We start from the raw sequence: 21,517 nt of genomic DNA on the forward strand, positions 1-21,517 counted from the left end.
TCCTCTTTGAGAGTCAACCAATTTTTCATAATACTCTTTTTTTGCTTTTCTTATTTTAGATACTACTACGTTTCTCAATCTTTTATACTTTTCCCATGAAAATTTACAATTTTTATTCTTAAATTCCTGATGTGCTTTATCCCTAAGACCTATCAATTCATGTATTTGACTATTAAACCATTTACTCTGTTTCCATTTATTTTTATACGTAAATTTTTTAATGGGTGCTACGGCATCAGTACTATTTACAATAACATCTGTCAAAAGACGTATTTTTTCATCTACAGTTTCACTCTTATATTTTATACTATCAGTACATAAATTTTTGAAGTAATTACAGATATTTTCTTGTAAACTAGCATAATTAAAATTACTATAATCTCTTTTGTACTTTACAAATATATCATTCATATTGCTCTTACTTTTATTTTTAACTACTGGTAAAGAGACTTGTACAATAAAATGATCTGTAATCCTTGGTACCTCTAAAACCTTAGTATGTATAATTTTATTCGCAAACACTAGATCAATTATAGTTTTAGAATTTGATGTCACTCGAGTATATTCTTGAACCCATTGATTCATACCCACACTTTTCATTTCTTTTATTAATTTTCTGGAATATTGTGATTCTTTGCTTACATCAATATTAAAATCACCCACCAATATTACTTGTCCTTTTTCACTTAAATTTTCATACTCCTGCATTAATCTTTCGATAAATATACCATTACTCTGGTTAGGAGAATGATATACATTGCTGATTATAATATTTTCAAATATACCTTTGAGCTTGACACTACACATCCACATATTTAGTTCACCATCCACATTATCAACCATATTATGTATTATTTCATATTTAACGTCTTTTCTAATATATAAAATAACTCCTCCTGTTCTTTTATTACACGATAACATTTTAATATTATTGTAATTACTCATTTCATACTCATATTCACTCACATCAGCTGTCAAATGTGTTTCAGTTGCACATACTATATCAGGCTTTTTGTTTACTAACAAACTTTTCAGCTCATCCAGGTGCCATAGTAAACCCTGAATATTTATAACCAACATCTGACCTCCTAGTGAATGCTTTCTACTTGTTATTCTTTGCTATTCAGTACAGTATTTAATACTTTTCTGCGCTCTGTTTCTCATTCTTTTATAATACTCACAATTAGTGTCATTGGCACAATGATTAACCTAAATATCATCTACTTTAAATACTTCTTTCATTTTTATACAATTGACACACTTCTTATCCGTACTGCTACAATCCTCTTCCTTATGATCACCAGCACACTTTCTACTTTTAGTTCCTGTTTTACAATCTTTCGCAAAATGATAATAACCTCAGTATTTGTAACATCTTAAAACACTGACACAGTCTGAGACGCGACATCTGTTCCATCCAAGTTTTATCCGGTTTAAATCCAACAATTTTTTATGAATTTTCGGGTCAACTTCTAGAATAATAAAACCATCTTTTTCTTTTTTCCAACTGCCTTCTTTTTAATTTCTATTTTGCTGTTTTGATCCAATGTCAAATCATTTTGTTTTTGTACTATTTTTATGATTTCCTTTTCACGTTTCTCTGAAATTATATCCTCTTCTATATCAATTATCTTTAACTTTGGAAGCTTTTTATCATTCAATTTAATATTGTACTCATTCCCAATATTTTTCTTTAACTCTTCTACTAATACATGTGAGTCTTGTTTTTGTTTACATCCAATTATAACCTTCCCACTTTTTGTTTCATTTATTTTGTCTACACCCAGCCCAAGTTTGCCAACATCTACACTCTTCTTAAGTTTCTGTACAGTAACTGTTGTGTCCTGCTTCGCCTTTGGTTCCACAATAATACTTTCCATCTGTGATTTCTTTAGTCGCCCCGCATAGGTGTCACTAGTTACCTTTCCAGTTACTGTATTACGGTTCAATTCCAATAGTTCCTTGCGTACTGCGTTAGTTACTGATTTAGTTACCTCACTAACTATATCTTTTCTAACTGCCTGTATTTCCCTCTTAATTTCATCCTTAATAAGTTGCTTAACTTCCATTTTAAAGACATCGTTATTCTCTTCGATATTATCATGAATGCTCAGCAACAAATCTAATTTATGTTCTATATCACTTTCTTCTTCTTCTGTTCTTTTCCTTTTAAATCTTCTTGAACTTGAACTTTCCATAGACTTAACACTCTCCGTATCCATGTCATCATCCATATCATGACCCACACATGGCACTAGCTCATTTAGCATGTTTAAATATTTGTGTTTTTTTGACCTACAGCTTTTGTGGAAAACATTCTTACAATTTGAACAAATGAATGGATTTTTCACTGTGTTCTGTTTACAACCATAACAAATCTGACTCGACATTGTCTGTTATGTATTTGTACCAGTCGCCCAGCACCCACACACACAAAACAACAGCACTCCAACCTCACCGAGTTCAGTTTTCCTTTATATTGAAATAACAATAAAATAATTTAGTTATTCAACCGAAATAGCATATTAAATAGTTCAGTATCACTTTATTAACACAATAGTACATAACTTTCTTTTATTAATACACCATTAACCATGAAACTCAACAATTTTCAGAGAACTCCAAAAATCACATCCTCTCACGATAATAATAATAATAATAGTAATAGTAATATTAATAGTAATAGTAATAGTAATAGTAATAGTAATAGTAATAGTAATAGTAATAGTAATAGTAATAGTAATAGTAATAGTAATAGTAATAGTAATAGTAATAGTAATAATAGTAATAGTAATAGTAATAGTAATAGTAATAGTAATAGTAATAGTAATAGTAATAGTAATAGTAATAGTAATAGTAATAGTAATAGTAATAGTAATAGTAATAGTAATAGTAATAGTAATAGTAATAGTAATAGTAATAGTAATAGTATTAGTAATAGTAATAGTAATAGTAATAGTAATAGTAATAGTAATAGTAATAGTAATAGTAATAGTAATAGTAATAGTAATAGTAATAGTAATAGTAATATTAATAGTAATAGTAATAGTAATAGTAATAGTAATAGTAATAGTAATAGTAATAGTAATAGTAATAATAGTAATAGTAATAATAGTAATAATAGTAATAGTAATAGTAATAGTAATAGTAATAGTAATAGTAATAGTAATAGTAATAGTAATAGTAATAGTAATAGTAATAGTAATAGTAATAGTAATAGTAATAGTAATAGTAATAGTAATAGTAATAGTAATAGTAATAGTAATAGTAATAGTAATAGTAATAGTAATAGTAATAGTAATAGTAATAGTAATAGTAATAGTAATAGTAATAGTAATAGTAATAGTAATAGTAATAGTAATAGTAATAGTAATAGTAATAGTAATAGTAATAGTAATAGTAATAAGTAATAGTAATAGTAATAGTAATAGTAATAGTAATAGTAATAGTAATAGTAATAGTAATAGTAATAGTAATAGTAATAGTAATAGTAATAGTAATAGTAATAGTAATAGTAATAGTAATAGTAATAGTAATAGTAATAGTAATAGTAATAGTAATAGTAATAGTAATAGTAATAGTAATAGTAATAGTAATAGTAATAGTAATAGTAATAGTAATAGTAGTAGTAATAGTAATAATAATGTTTATTCATTAGCTTTAAGCTACATAATCAAGAATAAAAAGATCTTTGATCTTTTTGTATACATTTTCTTTACAATCTACTAGTTTTTAACTCTTCTCTCAATAACTTTTTAAAGATTACAAGATTTCTAGCCTCTTTAGTGTCCTTACTTAATTTATTAAACAGTGAAAAACCAGTCATGTTAATTGATTTGTCAGCTGTTTTTGTTCTCGTTCTTTGTATCATTAATCGATTTTTATATCTTGTACTATACCTATGGTCATAGTTCACAACAAATCGATTGAGATACTCAGGCATTAAGTTATTTGTCATCTTGTAAACAAACACACATACATTGAATTTAACTCTTTCTTCAATTGACAGAAAACACAGCGCATCCAACATACATCGGATTGGCGTATATCTATCAACTCTTAATATTATTCTCATGGCTCTATTCTGACACTTTTGTAACATTTTCATACATTCATCATTAATATTTAGCAGTAGAGTGGAACAATAATCAAAGTAAGGGGCGATCATAGATTTATATATTAAAACTTTAGTGTAGTCGCTAATGAACTTGCTTAATCTATACATTAAATTTATTCTAGCATTAACTTTCTTAACAATATAAAAGGTATGACTAGTAAAAGATAGAAATTCATCCAGCATTATTCCTAAATATTTGGCTTCAGTACATTGCTCAATTTTTTGTCCTGCTAAAACTAACTCTAGATGATTAACATTCTTTTTCTTTCTGTCACGAAACAACATACATACTGTTTTTTTACTATTAAATTTAAGTGAATTGAAATTCAACCAAATTTCCAACTTTTTAAGTGTTTTATTTAATATCAACTCTATAACTTTTTCATCTTTACCAACAAAATATAACATTTTATCATCCGCAAACAATTTACATTGACATCCATATTCCTTCGCAACATCCACTATATCGTTTATATACAATATAAACAATAAAGGTCCTAATATTGATCCTTGTGGTACACCATATTTAACCTTTATTTTAACCGAAATAGCGTCCCCAAACTTAACTTGTTGCGTTCTATCTTCCAAGTAGTTTTGAAACCATTCTAACGCACCCCCACCTACTCCATACATTCTTGGCTTCTCAATCAGTCTCGGTATGTTTAATGTTTCGAAAGCTTTACTTAAGTCAAGAAGTACGGCTCCTATCATATTACCTTTATCTATTTCATTTCTCCATTCACACATGATCTTTTGAAGTGCAGTCTCACATGAATGATGCTTTCGAAAACCAGATTGCTCTTCTTTTAATATACCATTCCTATCTAGATGTTTAAGTAATCTATTTTTCACAACCTGTTCGACTATTTTCTCTAATTCAGGCAATGTATTAATCGGCCTAAAATCTTCAGCATTATTAGTTCCCTTAACCTTAGGTATCGGGTGAATCAGTGAGTTTTTCCAATTATCAGGTATTTTAGATGATTTTAAACAACAATTTACTATTTCCCTAATCACTACCTTATCGACTTTCCAAATCTTATCTATAATATCATTTGATATCATACTTCCTTTACCTTTATTTTTATCTAACTTCTTAATGATTTCATCTATTTCTGATTCCTCGACTTCCTTTAGTTCATTAAGCCTAATCACAACCCCATCATACACAAAATCATCATTATTACTTTTATCAATTAGTTTTACAATTTTTTCAACATTTCGTACAAAGAATTTATTAAACTTATCCGCAATTGTTATATTATCACTAACTTTTTCTTTATTAAAAATAATTTCTGTTTTCGAATCTACTTGACTTTTACTTCCTAAAATAAATCTCATATTTTTCCATAGCTTTTTAGAATTATTTTTATGACAGTCTACCAGTTTTTCGTAATACTCTTTTTTTGCTCTTCTTATTTCCGTAATGACTAGGTTTCTTAATCTTTTATATTTTTCCCATTCTACATTATTTCTTTTATTTTTAAACTCTTTATAATAACTATCCCTCATGCTTATCAACTGCTTAATGTGATCATTAAACCATTTACAATTTTCCCATTTCTTTTTTACAATAAATTCTTTAACCGGTGCTACTACATTAATACTATCTAAAATTACATCTGTAAGAAATTTCATTTTCACTTCAACGCTCCCATCCTTATAATCACTATTTTCTATGCATAGGTCTTTGTAAAGTGTACATAAATTTTTTCTTAATTCATTAATATTAAATCTACTATAATCTCTCTTGAATTTAATACACATGTTCTTATTATTACTTTTTTCTTTATTTTTATATATTGGTAATGACATTTTTACGATAAAATGATCAGAGATCCTTGGCACTTCCAACACTTTCGTATATCTAACTTCATTTGAAAAAATTAAGTCTATCATAGTTTTAGAATTCGATGTTACCCGAGTATAATCACCAACCAATTGATGCAAGCCCACACTTTTCATTGCTTTAATTAATTTTCTTGAATATTGTGAGTCTTTGCTCACATCGATATTAAAGTCACCAACAAAAATAACTTGACCTTTATCACTTAAATTTTCATATTCTTGCATCAATCTTTCTATGAATATACCATTGCTCTGATTGGGAGAATGATAAATGTTGCTAATAATAATGTTATCAAATAAACCTTTAAGTTTGATACTACGCATCCACATATTTACTTCCTGATTTGCATTATCCACCACATTATTTATTACATCATAGTTAATGTCCTTCCTCACATATATCACTACACCTCCTGTTCTTGAGCTTTTTGAATACATTTTTACATTAGAGTAATTACTGATATCATATTCATGTTCACTCACATCAGCTGTCAGATGCGATTCAGTTATGCACACTATTTCGGGTCTCTTGTTTACCATCAACAATTTCAACTCATCAATATGCCATAGTAAGCCTTGAATATTTATAACTAACATTTGACCCTTCAGTGAGTGATTTTTACCTTTCTTTAATTGTTATTCGGCAAAGTATTTGATACTTTTCTGTGCTTTATGTCTCATTCTTTTATAACATTCACAGTTAGCATCATTAGCCCAATGGTTTAGATCAATGTCTTCCACTTTAAAAATTTCTTTCATTTTTACACAGTTAACACATTTTTTTTCTAAATTGTCACAGTCCTCCTCTTTATGATTTCCGGCACATTTTCTACACTTTGTTTCATTTTTACAGTCCTTAGCAAAATGATGGTAACCCCAACATTTGTAACATCTCAATATACTTACACAATCTGTCACTCTGCATCTATTCCACCCTAACTTTATCTTATTTAGTTCCACTAACTGTTTATGGCTTTTAGGATCAACTTCTAAGATAATAAAACCTTCTTTATTTTTTCCAAATGCCTTTTTTTTTATTTCCATTTTTGTGTTTACTTCTTGGGATAAATCATTTTGTGTTTGTAACGTTTTTATTATTTCATCGTTATTTTTTGAAATTATCTCTTCTTCAATGTCGATTATTTTGATCTTAGGCATTTTTTTCTCATTAATTTTAATATTATATTCATTACCTATACTTTTCTTTAATTCATCAAATAACTTACATGAGTCTTCTTTTTGTTTACATCCTATAATCACATTTCCACTTCTTGTCTTTTCTAATTTATCAACACCAACACCAAGTTTACCAACATCTACACTTTTCTTTAGCTTCTGTACAGTAACTGCTATATCCTGCTTTTCTTTGGGCTCGACTGTAATTCTTTCAATCTGTGATTGCTTTACTTTACTTGCGAACGTCTCTAGTCTCGAACCGTAGATGTCAGCAGATGTTTTCACATTTACTGCATTGCGGTTCATTTCCACCAATTCCTTTCGTACAGCGTTAGTTACTGCTTTAGTTACATCATTAACTACATCATTTCTAACTGCCTGTATCTCCCTCTTAATCTCATCCTTAATAAGTTGAGCAACTTCCAATTTGAAAACATCAAAATCCGCCACGATATTATCATGACTGCTCAGCAACAAATCCAATTTATGCTCCATATCACCCTCTCCACCCTCTGTTCTTTTCCTTTTTAATCTTCTTGAACTTTCCGTAGAATTGACACTCTCCGTATCCATGCCATCATCCATATCATGACCTATACATGGCACCATTTCATTTAGTATGTTCACATATTTGTGTTTTTTTGTTCTACAGCTTTTGTGGAAAACATTCTTACAATTTGAACAGATGAATGAATTTTTCACTGTGTTCTGCTTACAGCCATAACATATCTGACTTGACATTTTTGTTGTATATTTGTACTGGTTACCCCGCACTCACACATACAAAACAACAGCGATCTAACCTCACCGAGTTCCGTTTCACTTATGATTAAAATAACAATAAAACAATTAAGTTAATCAACCAGACTATTATATTATTTTGTTTATTAACACTTTATAAACACAATAGTACATAACTTTATTTTATTCATAAACTATTAACTATAAAAATCTACAATTTTTAGAGCACTCCAAAAATCACATCCTCTCACGATAATAATAATAATAATAATAATAATAATAATAATAATAATAATAATAATAATAATAATAATAATAATAATAATAATAATAATAATAATAATAATAATAATAATAATAATAGTAATAGTAATAATAATAATAATAATAATAATAATAATAATAATAATAATAATAATAATAATAATAGTTTCTTTATTTAGCTTTAAGCTACAGCATAGAATAAAAAAATTATAAAAGATCTTAGATCTTTTATCACAGATCAACCCCTGAGTTCTGTCTACAATTTTTTACAGTTTTCCTTTTCTTATTTCTTCTCTTAATAATTTTTTAAATATACTAAATTACTTGCATTTTTTGTCTCTATTTTTAACATATTAAATAATGAAAAACCATACATGTTTATTGTTTTTTGAGCACTCACAGTTCTTGTTCTTTGTACCACTAGTCTATTTTTGTATCTTGTATTATAATTATGTTCATTATCTACAACAATTCTATTTAAATAGTCTGGTAACAAATTATTTTTCATCTTATATACAAACACACACACATTAAATTTGATTCTTTCTTCAACCGACAGGAAACATAGTGCATCTAACATACATCTAATCGGCGTATATCTATTTACTCTGAGTATTATTCTCATCGCTTTATTCTGACATTTTTGTAATTTTTTCACACATTCCTCATTAATATTCATCAAAAGAGTTGAACAATAGTCAAAATACGGAGCAATCATCGACTTATAAATCAATACTTTCGTGTAATCACTTACATAACTACTCACTTTGTACATTAAATTAATTCTAGTATTAAATTTTTGTATAATATAGTAAGTATGCCTATCAAAACATAAGAATTCATCTAAAATTACGCCTAAATATTTGGTTTCACTACATTGCATAATCTTTTCCCCTGCTAAAAACAACTCTATACTTTTAACATTCTTTTTTCTTCTATCTCTAACTAACATAAAGACAGTCTTTTTAACATTCAGTTTAAGTGTATTAACATTTAGCTACACCCCTAGACCCTCCAGTGTCTTATTTAAAACATTTTCTATTTCTTTTTCACCCTTTGCACTGTAATATAATATCTTGTCATCCGCAAATAATTTGCATTGACAGTCATACTTTTTTGCAATATCTACAACATCGTTTATATATAAAATAAAGAGCAATGGCCCCAAAATAGATCCTTGTGGCACACCGTGCTTGACATAAATCTTATCTGAGATATCCTCACCAAATTTTACCTGTTGAGTCCTTTCATTCAAGTAACATTGGAACCATTCCAATGCACTTCCACTCACACCAAACATTTTTAACTTTTTTATTAGTTTATTTCTGTTAATCGTCTCAAATGCTCTTTTAAGATCTATAAAAACTATTCCTATCATATTGCCTTGTTCGATCTCATTTCTCCATTCACATATTGTTTTTTGTAATGCTGTTTCACACGAATGATGTACTCTAAAGCCAGACTGTTCTTCTTTTAAAATATTATTTCTATCAAGGTGTTCTATTAATCTATTTTTAACAACTTCTTCTAAAATCTTTTCTAACTCAGGTAGGGTATTAATCGGTCTGTACTCCTCCGCCTTATTAGTACCTTTAACTTTAGGTATCGGATGAATCAATGAGTTTTTCCATTCATTCGGAATTTTTGATGACTCTAAACTACAATTAATTAACTGTCTAATTACTACTTTATCGACATTCCATATTTTGCTGATCATATCATAAGATATTATATTTCCTTTACCCTTGTTCTTATCTATCTTTTTAATTATCTTATCTAATTCTGTTTCATCTACTTCAATGAATTTATCAAAACTCGTTACTGGTTCATCATACCCAAAGTCATTCTCGAGACAATCATTTTTATTAATGTCCTTGACAATATGTTCAACACTTTCTACAAAGTAATTATCAAATTTATTAGCAATACACGCATTATCTCTGACTAATTCATTATTAAAACTAATTTCTAATTTTATTTCGCTTTGATTTATATTGCCTACTACCCAGATAGCAAAATGACGTATTAAGTTATTCCGAATGAGCTCAGATTTATGATTTGGATGTCAGAGTCTACGTCGAAAAGACGTCTTAAAGACCTTCTGAAGAGGTCGAATGCGCCGCTTATTGTAGACTTTAAGAACTCATCAAAACGAGCTCTCAAAGAGCTGTTTTTTCTGAACTCGCACAAATAAATGATTTTTTTATCTCTATACGCTATTATAATGATAACAATAATAATAACACAACAAAAATAATATTAATAATAATAATAATAATAATAATAATAATAAAAGTAAATTATGAAAAATAATTCAGAGTTTCATGAAGCACCGATGCTGATTTCGAATGTTTATTATTTTAGTTAGACCTAATATTGTCGGTTTAAAGAGAGAAAGTGAAAATCGCAATTGCCGTAACTAAGATTCGAACCCGAGTCGCGCGCGTGCTAGATCGATACCTAACCCCCTACGCTGTTCAAACGATATGTCGTTACATATCTCATTATTCTTATAAGCTAAGTTTATATAGTGATGAAATGTTGCGATCATTGTCGATATTATTTATTCTATTTGATACTGTGTATCGATAGAGAAAAAGTAACTTTTACGAATATTTATATACTAAAAAATATTCAAAAGTCTACCTGTGATATTTTTTTAAATAGTCTATATAAATTTTGTTTACTGTTCACAATATAAAATCTAATAGATAAATTAATGAATATTAAAAATTCAACAATAATTAATAAGTATTTAGTTATAAGATATCGTTAAATTCGAATAAAATGTTTAAAATTGATACATGCAAAGTACTCCTTAAATGTAGAAAGTTCACATAATTTTTTCAGATTAGAATCCAATTTTATTATTTTATCTAAATTAGTTTGATTACGAACCAGATTTTAACATTATTGCCTATTACTTCATAATATAATTTAAAATTTTTGAAAAATTTTATTAACCTGGATTAAGAGAAATGAGTTAACTTATGCCAAGTGTATATCTATATATTAATCTATTCAAATTGTTTTAAATCATTTAATTCGAATTATTTTTAATCATTTTCAATTTAATTTCTCAATCAGGAAAGTAACAAATGAAAAATGAATAAGATTTTGACAGCTTTATATTAAAAAGAAATTTGTGTTTTTGTTTATAATGTCTATAAGCTCATTATACGCAACTCAAAAAGAAGTCCAAAAAAGGGACTCAGTTAGATGTCAGAAAATTGACTCCAAACTTATGAGTTCATTAAGAGCTCTTAGTTCTGACCTCGTAAAAAAGAGCTCTTTAAGACGTCACATTAGGACTTCTATAAGAAGTTTTTTAAAAGACTTCATACTGAAATCTTTCTGACTTGGATGCTGACTGGGTATAGATTTCATATTTTTTCATAGCCTTTTTGAATTTCCTCTTTGAGAGTCAACCAATTTTTCATAATACTCTTTTTTTTGCTTTTCTTATTTCAGATACTATTACATTTCTTAATCTTTTATACTTTTCCCATAAAAATTTACAATTTTTATTCTTAAATTCCTGAAATGCTTTATTCCTTAGACCTATTAATTCATTTATTTGACTATTAAACCATTTACTCTGTTTCCATTTATTTTTATACGTAAATTTTTTTATTGGTGCTACGGCATCAATACTATTTACAATAACATCTGTCAAAAGACGTATTCTTTCATCTACAGTTCTACTCTTATATTCTATACTATCAGTACATAGATTTTTAAAGTAATTACAGATATTTCTTTGTAAACTAGCATAATTAAAATTACTGTAATCTCTTTTGTACTTTATACATATATCATTCATATTGCTCTTACTTTTATTTTTAACTACTGGTAAAGAGACTTGTGCAATAAAATGATATGTAATCCTTGGTACCTCCAAAACCTTAGTATGTATAATTTTATTCGCAAACACTAGATCAATTTTAGTTTTAGAATTTGATGTCACTCGAGTATATTCTTGAACCCATTGATTCATACCCACACTTTTCATTTCTTTTATTAATTTTCTGGAATATTGTGATTCTTTGCTTACATCAATATTAAAATCACCCACCAATATTACTTGTCCTTTTTCACTTAAGTTTTCATACTCCTGCATTAATCTTTCGATAAATATACCATTACTCTGGTTAGGAGAATGATATACATTGCTGATTATAATATTTTCAAATATACCTTTGAGCTTGACACTAAACATCCACATATTTAGTTCACCATCCACATTGTCAACCATATTATGTTTTATTTCATATTTAACGTCTTTTCTAATATATAAAATAACTCTTCCTGTTCTTTTATTACACGATAACATTTTAATATTATTGTAATTACTCATTTCATACTCATATTCACTCACATCAGCTGTCAAATGTGTTTCAGTTGCACATACTATATCAGGCTTTTTGTTTACTAACAAACTTTTCAGCTCATCCAGGTGCCATAGTAAACTCTGAATATTTATAACCAACATCTGACCTCCTAGTGAATGCTTTCTACTTGTTATTCTTAGCTATTCAGTACAGTATTTAATGCTTTTCTGCGCTCTGTTTCTCATTATTTTATAATACTCACAATTAGTTGGCACAATGATTAACCTCAATATCATCTACTTTAAATACTTCTTTCATTTTTATACAATTGACACACTTCTTACCCGTACTGCTACAATCCTCTTCTTTAAGCTTCTTCTTTAAGGATGCTCTTGATGGTCTTCAGCAAAGCTTGTCCTTTGTCTGCGGTCTTTCTGGAAAGCGTAATGAGCATATTCCCATCATTCGTCTTTTGAACCTTGTCAACGACGTCACGGGTCTGATCTGGTGGGACATCTTTTTTAATCCGACGCAGTATCTCGGCATATTTTGCCTTCTCAACGGGTCGAATAATTAAGGCATCTGGTTTGGTGAATTTTCGCGGTTTTTTCCACTTAGGCTCCGGCCGAGATTTGTTCACCGGTTGTTTTGGTAACCGCTCTCTCACTTGCTCCTTCTTCTCCTTCTTGAATTGGACCTTCTGCTATTCAGTCACCTCTTTTTTTCCGGCGTTCTGCACTGCCGTGTTTTTTGGAGGGCTTGGTTTCAGGCCCTTTTTCTTCACAACTTGGCTGATCGTTGGGTCGGGAGATCGATCTTTTCTCTTAGTTGACTTGCTGCTAGTTCTGCTTCTGTCTTCCACGACTGATTCACCGTCACCTTCGGCTGCAGTGTCCATTGCTTCTTCATTCACGACAGTTGCTTGAATGCTTCTCTTCGGTGTAGTGCGAGAAGTGCGTCGTACTGTTAAACGCCATTCTTCATCAAGTTTCTTGAATCTCTGAAGGGCATTGGCTACGCTGGTCGTCTTGGTCTTAATCTCCTTATGGATATTGACCTTAGGTTGGACGAGGTCATTTAGCTCACTGGTCAGCTTTTCAAGGCGTTCCAACGCTTGCGACCGTTTCATTTCAGCGCTTGCTTCAATCGCTGCTTGTTGGGCATGAGGCCCGTTTTCACTATTGTTGTTTTCCTGAATTTTACTCATACTTTTAAATTCACCAGCGCATCGTACGGAGTGGAGCGGGTTGTCATAACTAGGAACGGGTGTACCCTCGGAGATAGTACTCCTACCCCAGTTCCCTGAGGCCTAACCGACACTTAGCCAGTCCCGGAATACACGGACGGACTAGACTCGCTCGGAGCGGTGAAGATTCCGATCTCTAACACTCACTGCGTACTTCCTGATCAAAGCCCGAAGTGGCTGGCTCCTGATCCACTGCTGCAACTTACACCTCGGCAGAGCAAGCTCACATCAGCCGTGGCCTGCATCGTCGGAAACTACGACACGAGGTTCCGGTCACTCCCAGTGGGTCACAGCAGGGAACGATCGTCTTGTTAGGTCAGTTAGTGTGACCAACCCATTAAAGGGGAGTTTTGTCCACGGGAACGTATTTTATTTGGCTCCTACCCTCTGTACCAGGTACAGCGAGCGTTCTCCCATCCGCTACGGGGAGACGCGCCTGGTAGCAGTTTCTCCTCTGCTCCAAGTGTATGTGTGTGTGTGTGTGTTTGTCTGTGTGTGTGTGTGTGTGTGTGTGTGTGTGTGTGTGTGTGTGTGTGTGTGTGTGTGTGTGTGTGTTTGTGTATGTGTACGGCCGTATGTAAACCTCTCATAACTTTTGAACGGCTTGACCGATTTCATCGCGGTTGACACCATTTGAAAGGGCTTTACCTATCTTAGATTTTGACCATAATTTGATTCGAAGCAGTAGATTTTGAGAAATCTTAAAAAAACTGCAAAAAAAAATTTTTTCAAATGTGGTTTTTTTGGAATAACCTCTAAACGGCTCTACCAATCGATTCCAAAAACTAATCAGCTCTTAACATCAAAAAACCACGTCGATTGCCACCAGCCTGGTCAAAATCGGTTAATTCGTTCGTGAGTTATCGTTACGAAAAAAGTTTCTGATAAAAGTTTCGATTATTCGTTAATTCATTCAAGAGTTATTGCACTTCGAAAGTTCAAAAAATAGTTTTCTTTGAAACTTTTATCAGACTTTTGACTTGAAGAGCTCAAAAACCTCATATGTGCATTTTTAAGCGCTTAGATATGGAATTAGCGGAAGTTGCAGGGATGGCCTTTAGGGTCAACCGTTTTCCAGATTTTTTTGTGATAAATGAGTGTTATAAGACGTGCACTTTTCTGATTTTTCAAACATATCTTTCCCTCCGTGTAGAGTAATAAATTGATAATTCCATGAAACTTTTTAAAAATTTAATTCATTAAACTCGGGTCATGATTTTCTCACAGTAAATGAAATGAAGAAGAAAAAAATTTGATACATGAGTAATTTTTTTCTTAGCTTTATGAAAATGTTAGCGCATCAGAACCAATTTTAAATATAAAAATAATTTTTAAGACAGTAATAAATTAATTTGTATCAGTTTAATACTTGAATAATTAAAATTTTATACATTTAGAAGTTTACGTCTGAATAACTTTAGAACGGCTGTCTTTATGATAAAAGTGTAAGAGACCTTTGTAGATCGTTGAATTCTCTACAATAATATGCTATGGACTTATTTATATGAGGTGCGTATGCCGAGCTAAAAAAATAACTAAAAAAAAAGAATTTTTTTTCCTATGTTATTTAAATGGGAAATGAAAAATTAGGGACAGACACCTTTAAATATTACTATTAAGCTCCGCTTTGAACAGGCTTCTGTTCTCACCTTCATGCAAGTTTTCAGCCTGTTTTTTCGTTGAAAAAAAAAAGTCGCCTAAAATTGAAACACCCTATTATACATACAAATCTTCTGATTTTATCCTAATGACATTTTTCTTCTTAATTAAATCTTAATGATGATATTTAATAAACTATTGATTTATGTGATGTTCTGTTGTAAGCATGTACGGCTGCATCCAATGCTAGTCCCCAAGTGAGGTAAAGGACCCAGTTTCTGACCTTTTTAGAGTGACTGTAATAATAATAAATATAAGTTTTAACTTAAGAGACAATTAATAATTTTATCAACTAGTTTATAGTTTTCAAAATAAAGTCGAATACATAAAATAATTATTTTAATTGAATAAATAATTTAAATCGACGTTTTAATAATTGACATCTAAGACATCAGTTTCTGACCCTCAGAATTTCTTATGTGGCAGTTTCTGACCCTGAGAGTGGTGTAGTTTCTGACCCTTAAATTAAATTATGATTACGTTATATAAAATACTTTTATTAAGTTTAAATAAATTAAAATCATTAATTAGATTATATCAAATATTTATTATTAAAAAAGAAGTTTTTTACATTTTAACTAATAAATAATTTAAGTTATGCAACACAACACTTAAAAATATAAAAAATTGAAATTAATTTGAAAAATTACTCCTTATTTTTTTTTTTTACGAAGTTTTTTTTTTATAATTTTTTCTGTTTCCTTCATAGCTTTATTATATAATCTTTTAGCTTTTTGGGGGTTTTTAGGATATTAAACTTCTTGGCAGCTCTTCGTACAGGAATACCTGCCTTCACTTCATCCATCGCCAGACCCAACTGCTTCTCATTGTAGCTCGTTTTTCTTTTTTTGAACTCCTAAATAAAAGAAAAAAAAGTTAATTTTGTGATAAAAATATTATTCAATTAAAACTGTTATAATAATTTAAATACTAACGAAATTGACATTATTTTAACAATAATTTTTACAATGACAGTATTACTCCAAAAATGTACATTCAAGGCCTTAAAATATAATTTTTTATTAACAAAAACTAATAATTAATGTTAGTTTATCACTACACATTATGAAAAATAATAACTTATCCAAGATAATGATGAATATTACTAATTTTAGATTTTATGCACATGTCACTAAACAGATAAACTCACTTGTTGTAGGTTAAAACTTGAGGGTCAACAACTGCATCATACCTTCAGATTTGATCCTAGTTATTGACCCTCACATTTTAATAATAAAAATTATTCTAATGTGTATTATAAATATTTTAACATAAATTTTAATTGAATATTAACCTGTATATATATTTTTAATTAAATTTTCATACTTACATGGTGAATATTGCTTAGATCGAATCGTCGTACCTATTAACGTAAACGGCTTAGATAAAAACAAAAAAATGGCTTCCACGGTCACTGTAGGTTTAAAAATTTTTTTTTTTTCACTTAACACTTTTTATACTTTTTCATTTGCTGTTCATTAGTCGCAGGATTACTTACTTTAAATTGAGAAAACATTTTTTTTTCTTATTTAAACTATAGTTTTTTTATTAACTTATAAAGAAATTAAAAAGGTCAGAAACTGGAGCAGGGTTAATAACAGGATCCTTTACCTTACTTGAAGGTAATCCTGAATCAATCATCTAAATTCTTACTTTACGTTGAATTGTAGCGTTGAATCTTTTTGATACTATTTTATGTTCTGGAGTATATGGAAGAGTCAATTCTAATTCTATCTTTTCTTTTCATAAAACATCTACAAATTTATCACTAGTGAACTCCGTACCTTGATCCGATCTAACGTAGCATACTTCTTCATCTTGACCAAATAGATTTCTTGTAGATATGAAAAACTTTTCTAATGTTTCTCCTGATTCATCTTTAGTCTTTTCTGCATAGGTTCTCACTAATTTAGAATAATCATCTATGTACACATTAATAAATCTTTTGTGTCCTGAGTGTTGGCTTCATAAAAAGTTAGTTTTATTGGACCCATCGTGTCCGTATGCATTATTTGTAATATATATTTCATGATGTAAGGTTGAATCGTCAAATTTAATTTTTTCTCATTTGCTGTATACTCTTTGTAGTTTCTTAAGGTTATTCAATGAAGCATGACCAAGTCTTATATGCCATAACATAGCTTCATTAATTTAACCTGATTTTGTCGTTCCTTGCTCTAATAGATTTGATGTAGGGGAGAAAGGGGTCAATTGAACCAAAAAAAGTTTAGTAATTTTTTACTATTCGAATTAAAACTAAATAACAATTTTTTTTCTCTTGGAATGGTAGTTTATTAAGCCTACTATTATTATCAATGCATAAATTAGTCAACAAACAACGTGAATTTTAAAAAATTATTAATTCATCCAAACGCGTCGAATGGTTCAATTGACCCCCGCTCGGGGGCAATTGAACCAATACTATTTAAAACTCAAATTCTGAAAGCCCATTGTTACTTTTAATTAATTATTTTGCTTAATTTTATAGATATAGTACTTGATAGAGTCATACGAAATTCTCGATAATGAATTAAAATTAAAAAAAAAAAATGATTACATACAATTGTACGGCTGTAACAACAGCAGTCACTCATCCAACTACTAACCACGCTTAATGCTGCTTAACTTTGGTGATATCCGTGCGCCTTGAAGTTCCCGCCTGCTGTGCTGCTATCTTATGTGACAAAAATTCTATGAAGTACATAATGTATCAAATAAGTTTATCATAAATATATTAAGATAGCCACACTGAATAAACGTGTGTAAAATTGTGTCTCCGGCTTTTAACATTATGCTATTCATCTAGTGAGTCCTTAATTAATTGAAGGGTGTGTAATTAACTATAAAGACATTTAGAACATAGTGAAATATAAAGTTGTGTCGTGAATATGTTTATTACGTTAATAATTCATTTTTTCTCGCTAATCGCGCCTCTAACCTCCAATACTGAGGTTTTAGGATTATTATTATTATTATTATTATTATTCACGGCAACTTATTGTGTGTCTAAACACACCTGGGTAATTTTCATCTGTATCTGCTGACCTCTAAGGGAGAAAATTTATATCATAATGGATTTGGGTAATGCATCGTTTACCGACTGTGAGACTGATCTGTCTTGCAGGGCTTGTAATGTCCCAATACTCCATAAATCTGTCAGCTGCCTAAAATGCCTGAGTTGTTTTCATAAGGCATGTGTAAATACTGAAGCACTAACAAAAAGTGACGGATTCACCAGATGCTATGGACCAGGTCGTAATAAATCAACAAATTAAGGTGGAACATTTCAGTTTACACTTAAGGACATTCAGCAAACATTCAGGGATGAAATCACGCCATTAGCCCGGCGGCTTGATAATGTTGAAATTCGGCTTGACAATTTAGATACGTATTTGAAAAATTTCTCCACAAAAGGTATTAGTAAGCACAGTACAATTGTCGAACTTAAACAGAAAGTTGACAGTATCGTGTCAACAACCTCTGGGGCCTCGCCTATGTCAGGGGCGCCTCATGAATTTTTGAAAGAATTTGATGACAGACTATGCAGGCGTTCTAATCTCATGGTGCATGGTTTTCCTGAGGGTGAATCTTCGGGATCTGAAGATGGTAACCTCCATGTCAAGATCACTGATTGTTTTTCTAAGCTATTGAACAAACCATTAGCTAAAACAAAAATTAAATTTAAATGTATCCACGTGTATCCTCGGCTGAAACTATATTTCAAACATTTATCAGATCCAAGGTCCAGAAGGAGCTACCAGTACCCCTTCAACATCTAGTAATTGCTCGGGACCAGACACCGGCGCAGAGGCAGGAATATCTGGCCCTGAAGGAGGAGATGAAGCGGCGTACTTCAGCGGGGGAGAAGAATTTACGGACAGCGACCAGAGGGACTCGACAGATTATTGTTCAGCATGCCCGAACTTCGGTTATGGGCCTGAACATAAATCATTAACTAGCCATGAGAGTATTCTACTAGTGAACTATTCAGTGTATTATTAGAATTATTTTTTTTTTTTTTTTTTTTTTTTTTAAAGTAATTTTTTGGATCTGTTATCTGAGAGTTTGAGTGATATTAGCTGTAAGATCATTAAAACTGGCTATTTCAACACTAATAGGTTTATCGAGCACCAGGCTCATACTATAAAATATATAACATGATGCAAGATTTGCGCTCTTAAATGACTTTTATAATTTGCTTTAATTCGAACAAAACAATCTTGTTACTAATTATCAAAAAAATTATTTAGACCTGGTGCTGTCAAACTAACTTAGTGGCTGTATAACAGCATCACTTAGTAAATTATCTACTTAATGGTGTTAATTATGTGCAATTGTTACAAATTTTATAATTATGATTATTATTCTTATATTATTAATATTATTATTTTTTCTTTTTAATTTTATCAATTACTATTATTTTTTGTTTTGGTTTGCAATTGCTAACAAATCAATGATCTACTCATTTAGCAATCTATCTATTAAATTTATAATTAATATTAATATTTATAATTAATATTAATATTAATATTCTATTAAATATGAAATCACTATGCTAGCTATAAGTCTTCTTGTTATAAATCAAAAAAATTTTTATTATATACTAACTGTTGTATTATTAACTCTGTTAATGGCCCCTAGGCTGTTGGGTTTGTTTATTTAAATAAAATAAAAAATAAAATAAAATAAATATAATATAAAAATTGATTTTCTAGCGGGAAGTTGCAGGGATAGCCTTTAGGGTCAACCGTTTTCCTAATTTTTATTATTATTAAATTGCAGATTTCTTACCTCTAATGTTCTAAGTGTAATTCAAGCAAGTTCTAACTCTTTTGACCTTGAGTTTGCAATTAAACCAATCATCTTGTTTAATTCAATTGCTACGACTTCTAGATGACTTGTAGTATTTTAGTATCCCGAGAAGAAATTTTAGTTCTGTTTTGACGGTACTTTTTTCAACTTAACTTTCAGATAATTTTATCATCAAACCAGACGTTACATCATTGAGTGCTTCATGAGCGTACGTCTAGTTTAACGGTAACTTGTGGAGTTTTTTCCTATTCTGACGTGTTTCCCATTAAACCAGACGTTAAATAATCATAATACTAACCATAATAATAATAGTAATAATATTTTAAAATGGCTAGCGATTCGGAATCGAATCTCACTCGGATCTTTTTTTTTATTTTTAATGAAATAATAATAATAACACCTGATATTTTTATTAAATAAATAAATAAATAACTCAAAGGATAGAGAACCCGAATATTATAATTAAGATAATTATGATTATTATTAAATTTTTAATATATAAGGCAATAATTAAATATGACTCCAATACAAAAAGTTGTACTGACATGGAACTTTTTTTCTATCTTATGCTGTTGTGAGTTATGAAGGCAGCATTCGTGATAGTTATTGTAAGTACTCGAACATATGTAACTAACTAACTTAAGAATACCTTAGATATAAATAATAACCGAAAATCCGCAATGCCCGGGTTCCGAACCTAGTCCTAACTCTCGCCAGTCTTATACACTATCCCCAATGCTACGCAACCGATTCATATCTAAAGACTTGAGTGAGTTCATATAAACTATACAGTCTAGTTGAGAAGTGAGTTTTCTGCGAAAAATCGTTACAATGATCTTAAAAATATGGCGATTGGTGCGTTGGATTCAGAATTTAATTGTGAGAAAGTGGTATTTTTTAAATTATCCGCCATTAAAAATTTTATTTGTTATAAACAAAAAACGAAGAGAAAAAAGGGAGTCTTCGTTTTGTAACTATAACTTCAAAAATATTGAAGTTATCTGAAATTTGAAAAAAGATCCTAAAAGAGTAGAAAATTTTAATAGCATAAGTCTCGACTCCCGGAGTTGTAGCTCCATTATTTATAATTTTAATTTAACGTTGAAAGTTCAGCGCCGCGCGGCTGTTTCGGGGCCTAGGCGTCGCCGCCAAGCAAAGTATGCAACACAAAATAATATTTTTATAACATTCAATATTAATTTAAAAATGTGAATAAATTATAGTGTCATATAGACTCTTGAAGGAATATAGCCCCACAAAAAAAATTTTAGCTTGATTTTTGTTTAAGTTATTTAATTATTATTTAACTAATTTTTCGTAGAC

At 29.9% G+C, this 21,517-nt stretch overlaps 1 protein-coding gene across 1 annotated transcript; it reads right to left on the reverse strand.

Moving 5' to 3' along the window:
- Nucleotides 1-1,472: 1,472 nt before the first annotated feature.
- On the reverse strand, nucleotides 1,473-7,750 carry LOC123260594. The gene is made up of 3 exons (XM_044721776.1): nucleotides 6,930-7,750; nucleotides 4,549-5,264; nucleotides 1,473-2,254 (listed from the first exon to the last, which is right to left on the reverse strand). Exons 1-3 carry the CDS (start codon nucleotides 7,748-7,750, stop codon nucleotides 1,473-1,475), a joined length of 2,319 nt encoding a protein of 772 aa, XP_044577711.1.
- Nucleotides 7,751-21,517: the final 13,767 nt, after the last annotated feature.

This window comes from Cotesia glomerata, linkage group LG3 (assembly GCF_020080835.1).
Source record: "Cotesia glomerata isolate CgM1 linkage group LG3, MPM_Cglom_v2.3, whole genome shotgun sequence".
Classification (NCBI taxonomy): Eukaryota; Metazoa; Arthropoda; class Insecta; order Hymenoptera; family Braconidae; genus Cotesia; species Cotesia glomerata.

What these genes read in the sequence shown, in the direction of transcription:
- LOC123260594 (XM_044721776.1), bottom strand. Translation starts at nt 7,750, where the DNA reads ATGGTGCCATGTATAGGTCATGATATGGATGATGGCATGGATACGGAG. An exon ending in GATCCTAAAAGCCATAAACA is followed by an intron (nt 5,265 to 6,929) that starts GTTAGTGGAACT and finishes GGTTGTGATTAG; the next exon opens with GCTTAATGAACTAAAGGAAG. An exon ending in GAAGGAATATGGATGTCAAT is followed by an intron (nt 2,255 to 4,548) that starts GTAAATTGTTTG and finishes TAAATGAGCTAG; the next exon opens with TGCCATGTGTGGGTCATGAT.